The sequence below is a fragment of the Morone saxatilis genome, unplaced genomic scaffold (genome assembly GCF_004916995.1).
Source record: "Morone saxatilis isolate NCDOM2014 unplaced genomic scaffold, NCSU_SB_2.0 Contig15, whole genome shotgun sequence".
Lineage (NCBI taxonomy): Eukaryota > Metazoa > Chordata > Actinopteri > Moronidae > Morone > Morone saxatilis.
The window spans coordinates 13,608,124-13,623,194 of NW_023339707.1; the positions used below are offsets into that span (position 1 = coordinate 13,608,124).

A 15,071-nucleotide genomic window follows, 5' to 3' on the forward strand; every position below is an offset into this window, starting at 1 on the left:
CACACACACACACACAACCCACCACAAACACACACACCACACCACAAGAACTCAGTATCACAGGAAATGTTTTCCCCTCATATCTCAGTAAATTAAATTAATAGGCAATTCCCTGAATTGCACTCTTTAAGACTCATTTGGAGTTGAGTTCACGTGTATTTCTGTGCAGATTTCCGCCTTTCTTTGACTGTGATCACTGTACTGACTGACATTGTCCACATTTTGTATCATACTTCCTCTCTAAAAACCGCATTCTCTTAAACTTCAAGTCAAAAATGTCTCATCCAGCCAAGCTGTACAGTGTGCCACTCCAACTCTACCTTGTGTTTATCGGCATTTAGCACTAATGTTCAAGCTCTGAGCTAAAAGCTACAGTTTCTCTTCAACTCCTGCCTCTCAATTGGTGGAGAATGGTCAGCTGACATTGTCATATTGTCTCTCACCGAGCCAAGCCTCGGCTATAACACTCGGGTTTGTGCGTCTTAACCGGAGATTGGAAATTAATAATATTGAATCCTCAAAGTAGCCCACGTCCAGTTAGAGAGGCAGAAAGTCGAGAAAAAAAGAGAAGACCTTGGAGAAAGGTGTGGTTGGTTGACACAGACGGGGAAGGAGATTTACTGAGAAGGAGATTGAAAAGAGACCGATAAAGAAGTGGGGAGAGTTGGAGAGAGGGTTACAAGCAAGGTATGAATTCTTATTTCGCAAACCCGTCGCTCTCCTGCCATTTATCCGGTGGTCAAGATGTTTTGCCTAACGTACCCCTAAACTCCACCACCTATGACACAGTCAGACATTTTTCGTCGTACGGTGCTGCTGTGACCCAGAATCGGATATATGCACCTTTCTACTCTCCTCAAGATAATGTCGTTTTTGGGTCTGGCAGGGCACAGTATGAATATGGATCAAACGTGTTTCTTCAAGACAAGGACGTGCTCCCCAGTTGCAGACAAACAAACATGGGACTCAATACACAAAGCCACATTGCTCAAGAGTACAGTTTGGATCAAGGAAGAGCAGGAGCGCAGGATCAGAAAAGCAACATCCCGATCTACCCGTGGATGCAGCGAATGAACTCACACAGCGGTGAGTTTTACTACGACAAATAAATTAAGGAAATGGGCCAGTTTTACGATATGTCTTACCAAGAGAGTAAGTTACTTTTTATGGCCCCATAAAACATTACTGTATCCCCTCGACCTGTAGATGGGCCTTTGCATGTGCAAACAAACAGCTTTCATTTTAAGACAGATATAGTAGCCATAATCAGTAGCGTGAGGCAAAGAGAATATATTATGATGCTTTCATTATTTTAGATAACAGAAGCAAAGATGCCCTCTGAGATGGGATTTGTCTTGCAGTTAAAATGTGTTTATTTTTCTTTGTGGATTTGGATTACAATTAGCATTCTAGCAATGAGGTGAAACTTATGCTCAACTGCCTCAAAGTATTATTAGACCACAGACAGAAGCATGTTTTTTTTATTTTTAATGTCAAATGTGACTTCGCCTTACAAATGATTAAATTAGTGTGTTCACTTTGTATCTCAGCAGGAGTGGGCTACGGGACAGACAGACGCAGGGGACGTCAGATATACTCTCGTTATCAAACACTTGAGCTGGAGAAGGAGTTTCATTTCAACCGCTACCTGACCAGGCGCAGACGCATTGAAATCGCAAATGCGCTTTGTTTAACAGAGCGGCAGATCAAAATCTGGTTTCAGAACCGACGCATGAAATGGAAGAAAGAGAGCAACCTGACCTCCACGGTGACTGGAAGTGAACAGACAGGAGCCTCTCAAGAGGGGCAGGAGGAACGCAATGGCGCATTGGAAGAAGAGAAGGATGAGGACAAGAAGAAAGAATAGTTTTAAAAAGAGGAAGAGGAGGGAAACAAACACCTGATGACCATTAAAAACCCAACATAACTACCTAAAAAATCTACATGGACTTGAGAGCGACTTCACTGCATGATGGCTACCCCGCAGCTCTCCCACTTATACCCCATGTTGACCACAGGAGTGTTAAGCCTTAGAAATCCAAATTATTTCAGCCACACTATGGCCCCTGTGACATTTGGAGCGCTGTTTTTTTTATTGCAATGTCACACTTGTATTGTGAAAATAAAAATAAGTATTAATTTCTGTTATTTCCCACGCCAGTAAAAAATCTATGTATTTATCCCCACACACCCCGTGCATCACTGTGAACCCTTTGATCACCTCACAAAATACAGTGTTGGTCAGACTTAACTCAGTATTGTAAATGCACATTCCACGGAAGGAAAGAAACGGACGGACACTTCATTTGATCTCAGTATACTTGAATCGTCCACACAAAAAGTGTCCTGCATAATCATGAAAGTTGCACGGATAATAGACTACAGTCCACAAACACACACGACTGAAATGCCTGTATATAATCAAAGTAACAGTATATATTATGTCAATCTTGTGAGGACTTATGTGCATTTAGCCGCTTTGATAGACGCTGCATAACATAATATTGCGCTTAGTCCCCTTTTTTTGATCATTTGACACAATAGGCTTCCCTTGTGAGATAGATTTGTACACTAGTAATTCTTCACATTTGTTTGGGAGTTACGAATTCATGTTTTGTCATAATTGTGTATCATGGAATAAAATATTTGTAAAACTTTCACCCTCGTATTGTGTTTTTGGGAGCTTTGTATGCTTCTTTCTGATGAGCCAGAAAACCGTATAAAGAAAGGTTTCCTAAAATACGCACCAAACTTAGTGCGTGATTGTAGAGGCTTAGTATTGCATTAAGATTTTTATTATCATGACCTTTATGGTCAGCAGGGGCTGTAAAAGCAAGTGGGCAACAAACAGCCTAATTAAGTCATTTTAAAGCTAATTTTGGCCTCTTAAATATTAAAATGTTCAACTTTGTGATTGACATCATAGGTGCACGGGAATGAGCTATTGTCCAATATCCTGTTAAACACTATAACATTCCCGTAGCTGTATTACTATAACATAACCAGCGAAGTCCATATGCGTAAATATATTTTAACCAAGTGGGCACTTTAAATCATCACTTTTATAATTAATATGGTTATTATTATTTTTTGTTGTTATTATTATTATATGGGACTGTTTGTGGACTCACTGTGTGTCAGGGGCAGAGAGCTCTGGCCGGTCTTGACCGTCCTGCCCCATACCAGACACCAGATGACGCTCTTGTCTTACTGTCCTGCCCTTTTTGCGCTAAAGATCTCTGCCTGGTCCTCAACAACCAACAGCTCAAAGTTTACCGGACACGTTTCTCCTATTCATCAATATCCCCATTGAGTATCAAAGCCAATTTATGACTGGCCAACATGTGCACGTGATCCCATACAAATACCCCATATTTGGGCAGCGCACGTCGGATCAAGAATTAAAAAAAAGATACCAAAGCCTACTCCACCTATAAATCCTGGATTATTTTTTTAGGGCAGACAGCTCTGAATTTTCCAAAAGCGGCTACAAAGAAAAGCAATGATCAACAAAAACAAGGAAATAGCCGCAACATACGCCCCGCAGCCCTCTCTACTTTAAAAAGAAAGTGTCGGTGATAGTTAAAAATGAGCTCTTATGTTGACAGCTCCAATCTCAGGCAAACAAGCGAGACAACTTCTCCTAACACTATGTTTAGTTTCGATCTATCTGGGCGCAGGTCCAGCCGTTATGAGGGTGTTAATGTGAACGGGATATTCACTTGTCCCGTCCCCACGACCTCTGTTGAACGGGAGGAGATGAAAACTAGCCTGCGTGGCAGTACGGATACTCCTCTCCCGTCAGGACCACAGATAACCATGGTCTCCAGTAGCTCGTCCGTGGATGCCAGCGGGCTCAACTACGGCAGCAGCACGCTGCTGGGACTAGGGGCAGACATAGACCCGGAGAGGAGCGCAAAACCGGGCGGCAACAAGAGCCAGGAGGGCGAGAGAAACGCGGAGAACACGCAAACGATGAAACGAAGCACAAAAGTGAGCCAGCGGCAGGACAGTGAGCAGCGGCCACAGATTTATCCATGGATGACAAAACTGCACATGAGCCACGGTAAAGTTTGCCTATTTTCTAAAGTGCGACTGAGATGCTTTCCCTTATTCACTCTTTACGCTGCAACACTTCTTTTCGCCCGTTCCAGTTTCCCTCTTGAGTTTTATAGGCCAAACGCAGGAAATAATAAAAACTCGCGGTCATAAATTTTATGACAAAGGCATCCATTGCTCGTAAACCTGCTCTGTTACGGTGAAGAGGTGATCTGTGGGGTGATTTATGGAGGTATAATTGGATAAAAGAACCAAACTGTGATACAACTATGAAATAATATTTACAAATTCAGCTCAAAGTGTTAGTGTTTTGCCTTTGTTTCGTTTATAGTCTTAGTCAAGCTACATGCTTTACATGATCAGACTATGTGTGGGAGAAGCTTTAGCCTTAAATTGAACTCTGGGAAACACCAATGCCCTGACCCAATCATGAACTTTTCACCTCTAAAAGATTTGAATAGGCGTGCTCCTTCTCCATGCCCTGGAACCACTGGCTGCAGATGGACAGTGAGCAACATTTGCTGCAAAAAAGAAGCTATTCTTGTTTTGTGGTATGCAAACAGCCAGGAGCACACAGTGGAGATGATAAAAATATATTTCTGTCCAATAGCAAAGGCCTGTTACTTTACTTAGCACGTCTGTGCACGAGCAAGTCTATAAATAGGGAAATATATCTGGAAAACATCAGTTTCCATTTTCTAATCCCACTTCTTTTGATTTTACACATCTGTTTTTCCTCCCATGATATTATCACTCCTGTGCAGCGGTATTAGGCCGAGGCCAGTGTTTACAGGGAGGCCAACGCATTATTAGTTATCCCATTTTTACATATTACAACAAGATAAGATTCCTTAATTAATAGTCTTGTGTATTTTTTATGTTTTAATGTGAATGGGTGTAGAGGGCCCTTCTAGTATATTTATTAGATCTAGTTAACCATCCTTATCAGGCTGACATAAAATTTTATTACACAAATCCACAGTAAGTAATATCAGGTTAAATTAGGTTATATAAATATATTTGATCTTTTAAACGGGGATGTAAGGGGACATAAATTCATAGACTTGTGCTTTTAATGCTTATTTTTTTATGGCTAACCAGGATTTTTTTTTCATAGTGTAGTAATATTATTAGCCTATTATTCTATTTATTTACCTCTATAATGCTGCTGAAAGCTAACTGATTTTAATACCACTTCAGAATCGGAGGGTAAGCGGTCCAGGACCAGTTACACCCGCTACCAGACTCTGGAGCTGGAGAAAGAGTTTCACTTCAACCGGTACCTGAGCCGCCGCAGGCGCGTAGAGATCGCCCACACCCTGTGTCTAAACGAGAGGCAGATCAAAATCTGGTTCCAGAACAGACGAATGAAGTGGAAGAAGGACTCAAAGATCAAAGTGAAGGAGTAAAAGTGCACCAGTGAACGGGGTGCATGCAGCACGTTTTCAGCCCCACACTGCACAGTGCAGGAGTGCCGCCTGACCTCCGGATGAACTGCTAGGAGCAATGACATCATGACACCGCTCTGTGTGCTTCATCACCAATTATGTGTCACTTGCTGCAGTTTGGGACCTAATGTATTGAATATCACTCACTTTGATCAATCGGTTTACATTTCTAAATTAATTTGCTGCCCATGCGATGATAACCTCACTTTACTGCACGAAGGGGACACGAGGTTGAGGGGAGCTGGGGTCCTTCACGCTGCAAGGCTTTGCTCTGCAGTGCACTGAAAGGCTGCACAATGCTACTAATAATCTATGTTTTTTAATTAGGATAAAAGTAGTGGAGGCTGGGTGACAGCCTGCATCATGTCCAACTCTATATCATCGTCATGTGATAAAACTTCAAGGTCAGAATCAAATAAAGGCTGAACTATTTCTAACTCCTTTGGAAATCAGTTGAATAGTTTTTTCCACCAGTAAAAACTACTTTTCCCACCTCTTTCCTTTTCTTTTTTCAAATTAATGTCGCAGTGCAAACACGTTAGGCCGTGGTCGGATGTGTGTTGTATCCAGTGAGCTAATATCTTTGTGAGTGGATTTCTGTCAAAGGCATCGTCCATGTTGTCTGTCATATGTGAATCTAAATCATTGTGTATAATTCAACGACTGTATGTGATAATATTGTGATGTGCAATGAAGCCATTTCTCTTGCCCCTTTGTAAACTTTAAGGTGCCTGGTTTACACAAGGCCTGGAATAACTGATAGGATGGCTTAATTGTTGACTGTAACCAATAAAGTCTCATCATTAAAAGTGAGGAAAATACTATACTGTCAGTATGAACATTTCTGTTATTTTTCTGACATATAAGGGGTTTGTAGCGGACTCACACAGCTCACGCATATTTAATTACTTTTGTGCTTTAAGTCCACTGAATTAAACCACTATAGAAATTGTATTCCACCCCCCCTACTTCTCTTTTGTTTTGTCCTCCTGATCACGTTTTAAGTCTGGCTCGGAATCCACAGAATTTCATTGACTGACAAATGCGCTCTGAAGTTTAAGGCCCTCATAAAACTTTATTGCCCCTTTTCCACCACTCCACCACAGGCAGACTCCGTTTCCTGTTTGGTCAGGGAAGGAAGGGACACACTAGCCTGTGATAACACTCGCCCACAACACAACGTGGATGCAAAACTTTGGCTTCCTGTGGCCGCAGACTGACGCGCCATCACTGTCGAGGCCATATGGCGACTTTATGATATCGCCCTGCTCTTTAATCCTGGCATCATTACACTGTAGTTAAATCAACACTATCTGCTACTATGGAGGACATAAAACCATGCCAGTTGCTGGGTGTCTGTATTCGGCAGCAGCTTTTGTAGAAGTAGTAGTATGACGCAGTATAGCCCACGGTTAGGAGGTAATTTCTCTATAGCACTACTTAAAGAAAATAAAAATCAACTCACCTCTCAAACTAATAGCTTCCTATTCAACTTCCTTGACGGTTATGAGAACCGGTCAGCGCAGCGTCCACTTTCTCTGCGCTCTGTTAGGCCTAACCTATACATGGACAATGTATTGAATCCCTTTTTGTATGTCTTTCTTTTAGGGTATTTTAAAGTTTACAAGGTTACATATGCCAATTGCCCCAAGCAGGGCCTGTGAATGGTGCATAGGAAGCACGTGGTGTCATTTAAGTGGGTTTTATGGCCTGGAAGAGCTGACAAACCTTCGATATATACACATCATATATAATCTTAACTGTCCGGAATCGCAGCTGCTGGCTTCCCCTTATCTGAGGAAGAAAGGGCTTTGTGGCAGTGAGGATGCAGTACCTTTCTCCGGACTGTGTAGTCGGGTGGTGCGGAGCTGAGAGCTGCTGCAGTAAGTTGCTTTTTAACTTTGCCTTTACAGGCCTGCGATTGTGCCGTTATTTCACCGTGAAAGAATATAGTTTATATTAGTGTGACTTTAAATGCATGGTTGTTCAAATTATTAACTTCAGAATTAACGGTATTAATTGATAGTGAATATATGCGTTTTATAATTATAGAACAATTACATTTTTTTTAAATAATCGGGAACCTGTTCGTTTTTAGATGTTTTAGAGGATATCTGGTGTCGTACATTTCGTCGGACAGAAACGGGATAATACGGAAATACCGCTCATGGTCATTGTGTTGTCATGAGGTTTATTTTTTTTTCGCAGCATCATCTTTATATTTGTACCAGATTTTGATCGTAGGGAATAAAAGCAAAACGTGGATGTTTTAATGCCTCTCAACAGATTTGAGACACAGTGGCAGTCCGTTTGATTCAACAGTTTGTTTTGCATGTTAGTCCTGTCAGTAAGAGCACAGAAAAAAAACATTTTAAAGGTGACTGTGACGAAAATGAAAAGTCAGCCAGAACTATCAAAAATCATCTGGCGTCCAGCTTCACCATCCACCCCACCCTTTCCCTCTCCCTCTCTCTCTCTCTCTCAGACATAGACACAGTCCTAATGACTACCTACCTGTGTGTATTGTGAAGTACAATTTTGTGTTTAATACATAAAGTTTGGTTCAGTGGCGCAGATTCCAGAGAATGTGTTAGTGGAACAAATGTGTTGGAAATAAAATGTGACTTTTGTTTTGTGTGATGCAAAAATGTAGTCTTAGGGGTTAAAATACTGCACCATTAAAAAAGCTATAAAATACAAAAGCTCCTGATTAAAATGCTTCATCACACTGTTTCACCTTGACATAAGGTCAGTGTTTGTGCTCATGAGCTACTGTTGTTTTAGGGTCATGTCTGGGCCAAGGGACAGGTTTGATTCAAAGGCACTTTGCAGTGTAATTATTGTATCTTCCAGGCTCAAAGCCTGTGATAAACACACTGGATGGGAGCTGGAGGCATGGCTGTTGCATGTTTTACAAAATTGTACCTTTCTTGCACATAGAATATTTGTTTCTCTCCCTCATAGCCCTTCCAGCTTGTCCTCACTGCAGTGGCAGATATTACTGAATTGATCAGTTTGGAGACTGATGAGGCGATGTGATCTTATAAGCTCAATAATTTTCTGTTTCTGTGTAGTGCACATCATTTAATTGCCCATATGTCTTAGAAAGGAGTTCAGTGTAGAAATACTGGTCTTCTCTTAATCAATGTGTGGAATTGCAAATGTCTCATTTTGATATTAGCCTAAGTGTTGTGTCTGTGTTCAGCTGACAGAGCAAAGGTGCTGCAGTGCTGTATGCTGACTATGATGCAGCATTAACTGCATTAACCCACTTGTATATGTATATGTCACACTGTGTGATGGCATTCAGCCTTTGCTGTATTGTTTGAATTTTAAAAGAAAATCAGAATTACTCTTTCTGGTGTGCAGCATGATCAATTATACACTTCCAATAGGGGGCACTGTGTAACACACTCCTGTGTGGGTAATACAGTGTGTGTCCACGTAAGGGCATGGATTACAGCTCTTTCCTAACATTTTATTTTATTTTATTTTGCCATGTTGTTTAAGCAATGGTACTGTCTTGTACTGTAATGTATATTTAATATTACCAGAGGGAGAAAATTATGCTCCTAAAACTCCCCAAATACAATAAAAAATAATCCCCAAATTCAAAAAGATGTTTTCCTCTTTTCCTATAAATTAGAAACAAATTAGATCTGTCATATATATCATCAAGGAGGTTACAGGACCCTAATTATAATCGAAATTATTTTATTTTCTGAGTTTTCAGTATTTGCGTCCTGGGAGGAAGTGTGAATCAAATATTAATTTAACTTGGGGCAGAGACACTGCAGCTCAAAACAATCTAATATCACTCCAGTAAAAGTGAAACAGTCTAAACATCCGTTTTGTCTGCCATGTTCTGTGCTGTTGTATTCCTTTCCCTGACCTGTGGAGCTGACACTGTCATCATTCAATCCACAGAGGTCATTTCCGGGTGAGCACAGACTTCCTTTTGTCTGAGCCCAAATAAGAACCATAAAGTCCAATTACATCGTTTTCGAACACAGACAGAATTTATTTACAATGTGAAGACAAAGTCGTGATTTTTTATTGACTGTTCGCCATAATTCAGCCGCGCTGAAGTCCAGGGATTTCTATTCATAGAACATTTGCCCAAGGAAATACCAAAATGCTTGTAAATTTAGTTTTACTGTCTGAAAATGACCCGTCCTAAATTTCTGTCCTCGGTCCCAGTTCTGCAAGAGCCCCACACATGTCAAAGCTTTTCTAGGGCAGCTTCCCTTCAATTAGGCTGGATAACAGAGGAGATCAGAGGCAAAGGGACATACTGAAGGATCATTAAGATGAAATAATAACGCAACATATCAAAACGGTTCGTTGCAGTATTTGAAAATTAACTGGAGGAAACTTTTAGGGAAATGATTTATTGTGAAATAAATATGTGTGGCTTTTCGATTATTTTGTAACATTTGTTGCTCATATTTGCCTTTGATTCATTTTTATTTATTACTATTTTTTATTATATTGGAGCAATTTTAAATGGAGCGAAAACGAAACAATGCATCCCTTCATTTCAAACGCCTGATGTCTGTGACTTTACAAATACTTGCTCAGTTAATTTAGGGAATGGCCAGTGGATAACTTATTGATCTAAGATCTTTGCTTTTTTATTTTAAATGTAAATATTAATTTAAATTTAACAATTCGTATACTTTTGGCATTATTTGTCAAGCGTTTTAATTTTCCAGCTTGTTGCAAAAAGTCATTTTTTAACTTAAAGGAGTATTCTTGATCTAATTTTTCATTTCCCTTTTTTTTTCAGACAATTCATCGGGTTCAAAATGAGTGGGACCGTGGATTTATCAGTAAGTGTTATCCTTCGCCTATCCACCTGGCTTTAGTCAAGAGATGTGACACTTCATGGAGCTTGTTATTTGGCTGTAGGCAAACAGCTGGCTCCACATCAAGGGTACTGAACACTTATCAAATTTGTTTGAGGGATTTTGGTGTTGATATAAGGACTGCGGTTTAACAATGGGTGTTTTTACTTCCAAATAAATGTCGATTTCAGTTTTGCATTTTCAAATATTAAATGCTTAAACAGAGACAAACATAAGCTCGAGGTATTGTCCTTCTGCAGACTGCAGTAGCCAAAAAAAAAGTTGCAGTATGAGTCTAATGAACCACAGCATTGCTAGAATGAACTGCAAACCAACCAATGGTTTCTGTGGGGGCATCTAGTATCTAAAACCATCTCTGCTCCCCTGGCTGCTGCTTTTTGAGAGTATTCATATTCAACTAGTCTCCAGTCTGTCTGCACTTCATTAAAACTTTTTATTTTAACTGGACGATCCAGCTTAACGTTATTACACCTGGGGAGAGTAAACGTGTAAAGGCTATTAGGTTAAGGGTTTGATTAAACGCGCATCGTAACCATTTTCATCAGGGAGCGGAATATTGCTCCACTGTCTGCATCCAGGTCAGGTGCTGCTGGGCCACCAAATTAAAAAACAGCCAGGCATGGACAGAACAACAACCTCACATAGTTTTGCACAGATTTATTCTGTTTACATATGTACATGTGTGAACACGCTTGTACGGCTGTTATTTTGCAGGGAGGGAAAAAAAAAAGAAAAAAAAGAAAGCTTAACAATTTCTCAAATGAACAAATGAAACATCAAATTAGTCCGCCTGAGGGCCTCATTTTTTGTACTTCTACATTATAACTAGTTATTGAACTAGGTGCACGATCTGAAAGCCATTTGTGGGGAGAAAGAATTCATTGCTGTCTCTCCATCAATAATCCTTGGCAGTGAACTATTGGAACCAGTCAAACGCGAGGGGTGAAACGCGGGTCAGGCTGTCTAACTAATATTAAAATGCGTCCGCCAGAGCGCACGGGGGAGAGAGGGAGTCTGTGGTGTGCGTGCAGCTCTGTCACACTGCTTTGGTGCACAACAAACAGCGTGTATTTAGATGAGCATATGACAAAGCCAAATGAACATGAGTTAGATTTTATTTGTGACTATTTCCTGGTTAGTTCGCTGTGTGTTGGCCCAGGATGCTTTGTTCTTCAATCAAAAAAAATCTATCGAATTGATACAATCAAACAAAACAAATTGAATGCACGAGGAGAAATATGTAGATTAAGATGTTTTTTGACAGTGTTTGAAGTCCCCTGTGCCTCTCCACTGTAATCAATTCCATTGATTCACAATCTGAGCATGTTTGCTGTTTTTAATAACCCCGAAACAGGTCACATGTCTGGTATTGCATTTTTCATCCGAGGCTTTTCTCATTAGCTTCCAGAGTGGCAGGAAGAAAGGTTACTGAGCGGTCAGTATGGTAATAGCAAGCAGAAGAAATGGTGGGGAACAATAGAAACTTATTTTTCATCTGTGCTGTCACGCCGTCCCTTTGTATCCGCCGTGTTTGTGACTGAATATTCATATAGGAGCTACCTCAAAGGCAGAGGTTGAATGTTAAGAAAAGAGACCCTCTTGTCCTTTGCACACGACGTGATTGTGTGTGTGTGTGTGTGTGTGTGTGTGTGTAGGCATATTTGTGTACGCGAATTGGAGAAAAGATGTTAAAGTGGTAGTTTCTGTCATTGTGTAAAATGTATTAAGGGCAGAGCAGATTTAGTTTGTGTTTGTGGCTTCAGCAACCCTGATAAACAGCCTCCGCTTTGGCGCACGCATTGTGCAGTATTTCTCCTCTATTGCAGCCTCAATATTTGTTATGACACTGCTCTCAAATGCATGCCAGTCCCATTTCAGCGTGGGGACTTGCGGGAGAGGATCACCTTTGCAGACTCTTACCTAAAACACATTAGTTGTCTATATGTACCCTGTAGAACCGAATTTGTGTGAAGTACAAACAGTCGCAAATACGTCTCTACAGGAATACATGGGCAACTGAAATACTACGCCAGCCAATGGATGCTCCTGCTTCTGCTTCTGCTTCTGCTCGTCTGCATGTCTCTCTGCCTTGTCCCTGCTATTGCATACACAAGCATCAGTGATATACACATGCATCCTACATTCAGGCTCTAGCAATGCAATAACATTGTCACAAAGTGTATTCATAGTCCAGACAGCCATAGATTGTCTAGGTAGGCCACAGAGAGCAAAGCCATGTGTGCAGTGTGCGGCTACTACTGTGTCAGACCCTGTAAAACACGTTAGGAACCAGGGGTCGTTTAAAAGTGACTGATTTACGGCTTTTATTGCTCTATAAAACGCCTCTAACATCCTCGCTAGGGGTAATAGAAATGTCGTGCGCATTCTGTACAAACAGGACAGCCAGAAATACCTTTTTCACGTCATTTTTTTTACCAATATTATGTAATTATTGCAATGAAAATAGATACATCCGGTAACTTTCAATTTGGTGCTGTTGTGGATTGACTTGTGTGCTGCTTCTGTTCAGGCTTTATATGTCTTTTATATGCCGCGACGTTTGTGAAACGTGTTATTATTATTATTATTATTATTATTATTATGATTATTATTATTGGATATTTGTTGTACTTGTAATTTAGGCTGTTGATGACCCTACACCTATTATAACAATAACAAAAGAAGAATACAATTATCTGGATGTTGTTGAGAGGTTGTTAAGCTATAAGGGAGTCAACCTTTCTCTCTGTCTCTTTGACCCGAGCTGACTCTGTTGGGATAAGAATGGGAAGCACACAGCACATGACAAGTTTATACAGCCAGGCAGGATCAGTTTACAGTGGAGCAGCAGACCTCCAGTAATGTGGCTTATGGTCACTGCTTCAGCTATGATTAGCATGTAACATTTGTAGGCTGTATATCCAAAAGGCAGCAAGACAGCAAGTGTTATTGACATATTCTTATTATTTTCTATATTATATTTGTATATATATTTAGCACAAGTGGAACTATAGTTGAAAGCAAAATATAGCTTGTAAACTTGTTTGTACACATATCAGTTGCAATTTATTTCTATACATTGCAATATTCAAATTCTTACTCTCAGTATTTTCTTTCATAACATTTGGTTTGTAGCTTGTCCATACACAGATTCAGTTGATGTACATACATGCTTTTATTTAGGCCATAACAAAGCTTTCAAGTGAAAAAAAAGTCAAGGACTTTTCAATGTTGTAAAAACAGACAGCCATGAGGAGATGGAAAGAATACAACCAAGATATGTATTTTTGTCAGAAAAAGCCCCAGCAGAATTAAAGGATTTGTATTTGGTCTTATTTTGTAAATCTGCAAGCAAGCCATCTCTAAGCAGGACTGCCCTGGATGTGGGAGGGCTCTTTTATCTGATGTGAGGGAGTACAGCTGCTCCTAAACGCTCTTACTCTCTCTGGTCTGCAACAACCAAATGTAACTTAACTTCTCTGTGACACAGTGCAGCTCCTCTGCACTTCATGGTTTTCTGAGACCCTCTGGTCTGTGACACCATCATGATATTGGTCCCCTTTCTTTTGGATATGTGACATCATAATGGTTGTGTCCCACTGCTGACTGGTCGGTGACATCATGATGATGCTGCTCTGCTCAGTTGTCAGGTTTGTGACGCCACAGTGGTGCTGTTTTATTTTGGCTGGTTTGTGAATTCACATTGGTATTATTGAGTTGGATCTCCCGGCTGCTGTTTCACTCCTTTGTGGTCTAAGATATCCTCTCTGCTTATTCTCCACTGTTTTGTTGGTGCTCATAATGATATTTGAATGTATGTACTGAGGTTTTGTTGAATGATTGCTGTATCTTTCAGAAATAGAGCTTATTAATAAAGGTGAAAGGCATGTTTTACATTTTGGCTTTTCTCTTTTATATACTTTTAACCATTTTATACCATAGACCAGGACCACCGTGACTTTTCTTTATTCTTCTCATCTTTTTTACTTCAAAACTTCCTAAACCTTTGGTTCCAGCTAATTTTTGCTGCTGTGACATTCAAAACTGCTTCAAGTATACTCCTGTCAGATTCCTCACTTCAATCAGACACATTTTTGATGTTATCCTAACCAATTTTTAATTAAAAGTTGAAGGCAGAGCTTTTTAATGAATACCCTGGAAGAAAAATGGTATCACTTCAAAATAGACAAATCTCTCATCATTGAATGAAGGCTTTTGTTTGGGCAGCCAGACTCTTCCTGTCCACCTTTCTCCAACATTATAAATTATCAGACCTATTTTCAAACATCAACCACACCTCCAGAGCATCACAACACTCCAGCCCTCTCTGGCATTTAGATTCAAAGTAAACCTATTAAATATTAGTGCTGAAATGCATTTAGGAATATCATCAAAACGGATGCAGCTCTAGTTCTTAAGTGTATTAATGGAGTGCAATCTGTTTCACAGCTGAAGTGCTGTTTGTAAAGACGGTGCCTTCATTAATTAGCAGATAACCTTTATATAAGGCGTGCAGGCTAACAAAATGATTGGTTTGCTATTGTTGTATCTTATCCTTGGCGAATCACCTATTGTCCCTTTGAATAATTGAGACCAGTGGATTTTGCCTGTTTTATTTTTTCCTTGGTCAGCAACTAGCTACTAGTTTTGTCCCCAAGATCAATTGCCTTGGTAACACAACCAGAGAGAGAGAGAG

The 15,071-nt window shown here is 40.2% G+C and overlaps 2 protein-coding genes across 3 annotated transcripts; both read left to right on the forward strand.

The window, feature by feature from the left end:
* Positions 1–421: 421 nt before the first annotated feature.
* Positions 422–2,645, forward strand: hoxc6a (homeobox C6a). Of its 2 annotated transcripts, none has more exons than XM_035656439.1 (2): positions 422–1,086; positions 1,551–2,645. In XM_035656439.1, exons 1-2 carry the CDS (start codon positions 690–692, stop codon positions 1,865–1,867), a joined length of 714 nt encoding a protein of 237 aa, XP_035512332.1. In that variant the 5' UTR covers positions 422–689; the 3' UTR covers positions 1,868–2,645. The 2 variants fall into 2 exon arrangements, with proteins under 2 accessions (XP_035512332.1, XP_035512333.1); XM_035656440.1 differs by having other exon boundaries at positions 1,554–2,645.
* Positions 2,646–3,390: 745 nt separating this feature from the next.
* On the forward strand, positions 3,391–7,905 carry hoxc5a (homeobox C5a). Its single transcript, XM_035656441.1, has 2 exons — positions 3,391–4,066; positions 5,260–7,905. Exons 1-2 carry the CDS (start codon positions 3,589–3,591, stop codon positions 5,466–5,468), a joined length of 687 nt encoding a protein of 228 aa, XP_035512334.1. The 5' UTR covers positions 3,391–3,588; the 3' UTR covers positions 5,469–7,905.
* Positions 7,906–15,071: the final 7,166 nt, after the last annotated feature.

Excerpts from the sequence above, each read along its gene's own strand:
- hoxc6a (XM_035656439.1), top strand. The coding sequence starts at position 690 with ATGAATTCTTATTTCGCAAACCCGTCGCTCTCCTGCCATTTATCCGGT. Across the intron at positions 1,087-1,550 it reads GCGAATGAACTCACACAGCG|CAGGAGTGGGCTACGGGACA; the intron begins GTGAGTTTTACT and ends TTTGTATCTCAG.
- hoxc5a (XM_035656441.1), top strand. The coding sequence starts at position 3,589 with ATGAGCTCTTATGTTGACAGCTCCAATCTCAGGCAAACAAGCGAGACA. Across the intron at positions 4,067-5,259 it reads AAAACTGCACATGAGCCACG|AATCGGAGGGTAAGCGGTCC; the intron begins GTAAAGTTTGCC and ends ATACCACTTCAG.